Raw genomic sequence first — 6,504 nt, 5'->3', positions numbered from 1 at the left:
TTTTTTTTTTTTTTTTTTTTTTTTTTTTTTTTTTTTTTTTTTTTTTTTTTTTTAAGAATACAGTTTGCGTATCTGTGCATTAAAAAAAAAGGACCGATTCCAAATTAAATTGACCAATCTCGTTAAAGGTATCATAAATAGTTGAGTGCATGGCTTTTTGAGTGAAGATGAGAAAGGCTTTGGGTAGACACGTTTGAACCATGCTCGTTGCCCTAGGTCCCCGTATATGATTGATATGATCATTGGGTAGGGGGGTCGGCATTCTATGCAATGAAGATATTATCTAAAAAGATTTGAGTGATCTTGTCGTTTTCTTCTCCTCTTAATCTGCATTGGACGGTTCAAATCGATTTCTGCCTTTTTCGTAAATGAAAGTCATGCTTGCTTTGCTGAGGCCTTTGCTTTATTTGCCTCTTCCTCTGATGGAAAAAGAGGCATGAGATACATTGGAAAAAGTCTGAAGGTAGGTCAGTCGAGTAAAGCAAATAACGATTCCATACACTACATGATGAATTGGCAGTGATAAAGATGAAGGAGTTGGAGGGTATATCCGACTACTTCACACGTGTACAAACAATGGTGAACTCACTCAAGAGACGAGAGTTACTTTAGCCAAGCAAAACAAATTGTAAATCTAAATATAGTCGAAGAGGTAAAGCATAATTACTTATAAAATCACAAAACAACTTCATTTGATTCATATGGATACATTTTTCACATATCCATATGGTCAAGGGTTGATCAGTCTACGATGTGTTTTGGACATTATAACAAATTTACCGATCTAAACCACGACTAAGCTAGGTAATTTCATCCATTTCAAGTTGTTTAATCAATTAATTATATTTCTTAACTTAGGAATACTCATGAGGTTACGAACATCGTCAAGCTACAATCTTGCCACAACATGGGTGATCAATAGCACGTTTTTCATACTGTATCGAACCCCATTGCGACGGTGCTAGCAGTCGCGTTGCAGTGTCTAGTTTGCATTTTGAACCAAGATCCCTTCATTGCTTCATTAAAAAATATTCCGCCCCAAGAAGTTAATAAATTGGATTTTTACACTACATAACGAAAAACTGGAGACAAACGATATATCTCCCCAGTTCAAGCCAAATCCTGATAATACAACTTGAATCTAATATATATATATACATACATATATATATATATATATATTCAGAACAAATCCAAATAGGGGTCAAACGATGCCGATGGTATAATAACTTGATATAAAACCGAAAATTGAATCTAAAACTAAGTATCTCTATAGGTGAGTTTTTAAAATGAATCTCCAGCAGTTAGAGGCTCTAAAACTCACAGACATTGAACGCCTCAAAAACTGTCAACAGCGAAAAGTTGGGTACCTTATTGAAAATTTTACACCATTTTAGGTGGAAGTAGGAACTCCAAGTTTTGTGCCAACATGGAAATGTGGAACTCTGAAATCTGTTGTTTTCGGTTTAACTAACGAGTCCTCTCTGTTTGAAAACATCGAGCATCGTAACGCCAATTTTCGCAGGTGACTCCACCACTGTTACTCCAGCTTCTCGTAGAGTCTTGATTTTGTCTTGGGCTGTACCTTTTCCACCTGAAACAATGGCTGCAAAATCCAAATGCCACGAAATATTACCATTTTATTATCAACACGATGTATGCAGAAACAAGAGAGAAACCATTACATATGAAGGGTTAGCCAGCAATGAAGGCAAACAATAGAAACAAACACTATGTATACGAGTTAACATATCAGGAGCTAATCAATCTAAAAGTTTACGTACCACCGGCATGACCCATGCGACGGCCTGGAGGAGCAGTTAAGCCAGCAATGAATGCAACAATAGGCTTCTCAGTCCCACTTTCCTGTTATGACACAATAAACTCTTCAAAAGTAGAACATATGTAGCAGTCTGTAACATCACTCAGTCAGCAGTTCTAATCCATTTGAATAATCTGTTACAATGACCACATTAATCCTTCCAAGCGACAGAGACAAAGCAATATGAATCAAATTTGTAGCTAAACTGCAACCTAAAATGGAAATTTAGCTCATTTTGCTTTCACATTAGAAGTAATAGCAGCAAGGATAAACGAGAGTATCTTAGTGTAACAGCCCTAAGCCCACCGCTAGCAGATATTGTTCTCTTTGAATTTTTTCTTTCGGGCTTTCCCTTGAGGCTCTAAAATGTGTCTGCTAGAGAGAGGTTTTCACACCCTCATAAAGAATACTTCATTCCCCACTCCAACCGACGTGAGATCTCACAATCCACCCCCTTTGGAGGCCAGCATCCTCGCTAGCACTCATTTCTCTCTCAAATCGATGTGGGATCAATCTGATTCAAAACCTCCTACTAAGAGCCAATGCAAGTCTTGCTTTCAGCAGCATCCCTTAATGCAATTAAGCAATGGACGAGGTAATATGTTATCAAGTGTAGCTCAAATAATCCATGTCACTCATGGAATGTCACAAAAAACTTGAATATGCGTAAGAGAGTTCAGGAGATACTTTACAGCAACACCTTCGAAGGGGATTTTAACAAATCTAGAACTAATCAATAAAAGTAGCAATGGACTTGCAAGTTTTTGATAGTGATGAGTTAGGAATATAAAATATGTTCAGAAAGCTAAACCAATTATAAAAAAAAAAAAAAGAAAAAGAACAAGGGACAAAACCTTTATCAAAGCAGCAGCATCTTCTTCAGCAGTCCCACCTATTTCTCCAATTAGAACAATACCTGAAACGCACAACGCATCATATCAGATTTTGTAGATCAATATCCCTTTCTTTTTTATTGTTAATATTTACCACAACGAAATCAGAACAAGCAGAGGAAAGAAATAATAACTATCATCATTCGCCATCTCTAATCCAGCCAGTTCATTACCATCCATTCATAACATTTTACATTGTTGAATATACACAAGGTTCCCTGCGTCTATTCTCTTACCTCTAAATAAAAGGATATCTAAACTTATAAAGCCATGGTCATTTACTTCCAAAATATCAACCTACAATGGGATAAAAAACACAAACCTGATCTTAGAGGCCAAAATCTTGAGGAGGACGGCGATGAGAGAAATTAAAATTGCATTAGATAGACTAAAAGAGATACGCAAATATTTATTATACCCTGTGCATCAGGATTCATAATTTTTTTCCCAAATAGAATCGTGCGGTCAAAAATTGGAATAAAAGACCACTAAATCGAAACACAAATTACCTTCTGTCTGAGGATCAGCAAGAAACTTCTCGATGCAATCAACAAAGTTAGTCCCATTAAAGGGATCCCCTCCAATGCCTACGCATGTGGATTGTCCAAGGCCAACGGCAGTTGTTTGAAAAACCTAAAGAGCATATTAAAAATGAGAAAATTAAAATTGAAGTACTAGAGTAGACATTTCTCTATAGAAGAAAAGAAGGACAAAGAAGAGTAGACATTTCTCTATAGAAGAAAAGAAGGACAAAGAAGAGTAGACATTTCTCTATAGAAGAAAAGAAGTTATAAGAAATTTCTCTATAGAAGAAAAGAAGTTATAAGAAATTTCACAACGGTAAGAGCAGGTATCATGTTTTGCTGATACCCATAGACCAGCTCAACATGATCTTGTCTTCTATGTGAAGAAATCATAAAAATAAAAATGTGGTACCTGATAAGCATATGTGATCTTTTCAACAAGTACTTTTCTTTAATAAAGAACGTTACGAGTGAGTCTATTGCTTGATTTAGATGACAAAAGTTAGAACTCACCGCCTCATAGGTCAAGGTACCAGATCGTGACACAATGCCAATGCGCCCAGGTTTGTGGATATATCCAGGCATAATTCCAATTTTACATTCTCCAGGCTTGATAATGCCAGGGCAATTAGGGCCAATCAATCTAGTTTTGGATTGCCTGTTTAAAGCAGCCTTAACTCGCACCTGAAATTAATATTTATTATACGTTCTTAGCATTTCAAATAGGAGGTTGAATGAACTAACTCATCCACAGATTTGATCCGTGCAAATAGTCAACATGCATGTAATATATCTGTCACAATAACTTTCACTTGGAATGTAAAATCTAAACACTTAAATACTTCAATAAAACACTTCCAATCACTACTGAAGCCAGTGAGCTGGAACAGGACAAATTTTGGTTAACTCAAGTTTTATTTTTTTTACTAACCATGTCATGCTGTGGGATCCCTTCCGTTATACAAACAACGAGATCTAGCTCAGCTTCCATCGCCTCCAATATTGCTGCTGCAGCAAATGGCGGGGGGACGTAAATTACTGATGCATTGGCCTTTGTTTCAGCTTTAGCATCAGCAACTGTGTTAAAAACAGGAAGGCCCAAGTGTTCTGTTCCACCCTTCTTCGGCGTAACACCACCAACCTAACTCAACAAACAGCATGATTTAAGAACTGATGGTCTCCACTTCTATCAACATACATTTGAAAAACAAGAAGAATCAACAGAATTTCAGGAACCTATAAACAAAGAAAACTGTGATCGCCTGGCTATAAAAGTCAGATTATACTATATATATAAGCAGATAAAAGTGGAAGAAATTTCAACTGAATGTACACTAAAATAAGACAGTTAGTCCAGATCCCATGAGCTCAAGTACGCGACAAAAACATTGCACATAGGCCACGAGAATCAAGCCAATACGTGCAGCTAAGAAATGACAAGGCACATCCATTTTTGGGTCCCAGTTCTTTTCTAACCTGTATGACGAGTAAGCTCACTGTCCGGCATGAAGCCAGATCCGTCACATACAGTGTTTCCCATAACAAAATTGAATTGCAGATCAAATATATAGTAGTATCACACTTTTCTATTCGTAGGACAATCATTTCATAATACCTTCCCATTTCTGAGGACGAAAAGCGGGAAATTTATGGGGTCAAAACTTTCAAGAGTCTTTTAAATTATATGTGGAAATCTTTCTAAAAACTGAATAACATTAATCTCAAAATTAAAAGACATCACGCTACACCATAGAACAAGAGATATACCATTTTGGTGCCATATTCGATGGCCTGCTCTGTATGAAAGGTACCGTTTTTACCGGTGATCCCTTGACATATGACGCGAGTGTTCTTATCAACGAAAACTGCCGGCGGAGGCGGAGGAGCAGCTGCGTAATGCCGAATCTGCGACGCCGCCCGCGAAAACACAGATGATGATGAAGATGAAGAAATTTTGCGATTAATGGCCGATCCTATAAGCTTGGCAACAGCTTGGCGACCCATCGTATAGCTTCGATTTGCTTCTCTTTTCGACGCAGCAGCCTTCTTCAGAGTATCACGAACCCAGAATTATACTTCCTCCTTCTCACTCGCCCCCTCTCCCGCTCTCTTTTTACTTTTCTTCCTTTTCTATTCCCTCTTCTCTGCCTTACTTCGCGTCGAATTTCCCTTTCTGGTTTTTCTACGCCGGTTGGGCTTAGATGGGCCGTTCCATATTTACGATTTGGGTTCTTTTGCTCTCTGAGCTCGCATTTTGTGGCTAATTGGGCCTTGGGCCTTCTATTTTAGGCCCATCTTCGATATTTTGCCCAAAAAATTACGATAAATATTTTTAAAAATCAGAAATATTTCAACTATGCTCGTTCTAATTTCGCCATATAAAAATTAAAATTTGAAAAATTGAAATAAAAAGGAAAAAAGAAAGGAGTAAACTGGAGTCCAGAGCTGACTACCGGCATCAGAAATGGCGCGAGGATCATCGTCTTCGAAGAGGGACGAAGCAAAAGGAGAAATGGAACCTGAGATTGCAGCACGAAAGCGGCTTAAGAAGCTTGCATTTACCAATAACATACTTTCAGAAACCCAGGCCAAGCCCCAGGCGTATCCGAGCCCTTCAGCGACGGTTCTGAAGCACCATGGCAAAGACATTGTCAAGAAATCTCAGCGAAAGAACAGGTTCCTGTTCTCGTTTTCGGGCTTGCTCGCTCCCGTTAGTGGAGGAAAGATTGGCGAGCTCAAGGATTTGGGGACCAAGAATCCCATTCTCTATCTCGACTTTCCTCAGGTTCGTCTGTTTCTTCTTTGCTCTAAACACCTTTCTATTTTTCTCTGCTTTGAAAGGTTCCTACAGTTTTCTTCAACTTTTTCTCCTGTTTCGCGTTCTTATATGTTCTTGTTGCCTGTGCATTTGGCACTTGTTTGTCATCTCCATCCACCCCCAAGTATGATAGACAATCCCATATAGCACTCCATGTTTCTCCCATGTCTCTTCTATACCTACGTTTCATCTTCTGATAGCCTTATTTTGATGTAGAATTTATGTGGTCATTAAGCATGTCGAAGTGGAGTTGTTCTCCGTACTAATTCTTTTGCTTTTCAGGGGCGTCTAAAGTTGTTTGGAACTATCGTGTATCCGAAGAACAGATATTTGACATTGCAGTTTTCTAGAGGCGGAAAGAATGTGATGTGTGAAGATTGTTTTGATAATATGGTTGGTCTTTTTGCTTTTCCTTTTTCCCTCCTTTTTTTTTTTTTTTTTTTTGGC

At 38.0% G+C, this 6,504-nt stretch overlaps 2 protein-coding genes across 2 annotated transcripts in view; one reads left to right on the top strand and one right to left on the bottom strand.

The window, feature by feature from the left end:
- Positions 1–1,198: 1,198 nt before the first annotated feature.
- LOC111431600 (succinate--CoA ligase [ADP-forming] subunit alpha-2, mitochondrial) lies at positions 1,199–5,402 on the bottom strand. Its single transcript, XM_023068284.1, has 7 exons — positions 5,007–5,402; positions 4,171–4,380; positions 3,753–3,923; positions 3,225–3,348; positions 2,677–2,738; positions 1,785–1,866; positions 1,199–1,606 (listed from the first exon to the last, which is right to left on the bottom strand). Exons 1-7 carry the CDS (start codon positions 5,241–5,243, stop codon positions 1,467–1,469), a joined length of 1,026 nt encoding a protein of 341 aa, XP_022924052.1. The 5' UTR covers positions 5,244–5,402; the 3' UTR covers positions 1,199–1,466.
- Positions 5,403–5,645: 243 nt separating this feature from the next.
- LOC111431599 (DNA-binding protein RHL1-like) overlaps positions 5,646–6,504 on the top strand; it is a 6,999-nt gene continuing 6,140 nt past the window's right edge. The window contains exons 1-2 of the mRNA XM_023068283.1: positions 5,646–6,024; positions 6,340–6,450. Coding sequence (XP_022924051.1) covers positions 5,704–6,024; positions 6,340–6,450 — 432 coding nt within the window. The 5' untranslated portion in view covers positions 5,646–5,703. The remainder of the gene's footprint in view (positions 6,025–6,339; positions 6,451–6,504) is intronic.

Source organism: Cucurbita moschata, unplaced genomic scaffold (assembly GCF_002738365.1).
Source record: "Cucurbita moschata cultivar Rifu unplaced genomic scaffold, Cmos_1.0 Cmo_Scf00036, whole genome shotgun sequence".
In the NCBI taxonomy this organism is placed as follows: Eukaryota; Viridiplantae; Streptophyta; class Magnoliopsida; order Cucurbitales; family Cucurbitaceae; genus Cucurbita; species Cucurbita moschata.
This window is presented reverse-complemented; position numbering and strand designations above follow the sequence as displayed.

What these genes read in the sequence shown, in the direction of transcription:
- LOC111431600 (XM_023068284.1), bottom strand. Translation starts at nt 5,243, where the DNA reads ATGGGTCGCCAAGCTGTTGCCAAGCTTATAGGATCGGCCATTAATCGC. An exon ending in TCGAATATGGCACCAAAATG is followed by an intron (nt 4,381 to 5,006) that starts GTATATCTCTTG and finishes TTGTTGAGTTAG; the next exon opens with GTTGGTGGTGTTACGCCGAA. An exon ending in ATGCTGCTGCTTTGATAAAG is followed by an intron (nt 1,867 to 2,676) that starts GTTTTGTCCCTT and finishes GTGTCATAACAG; the next exon opens with GAAAGTGGGACTGAGAAGCC.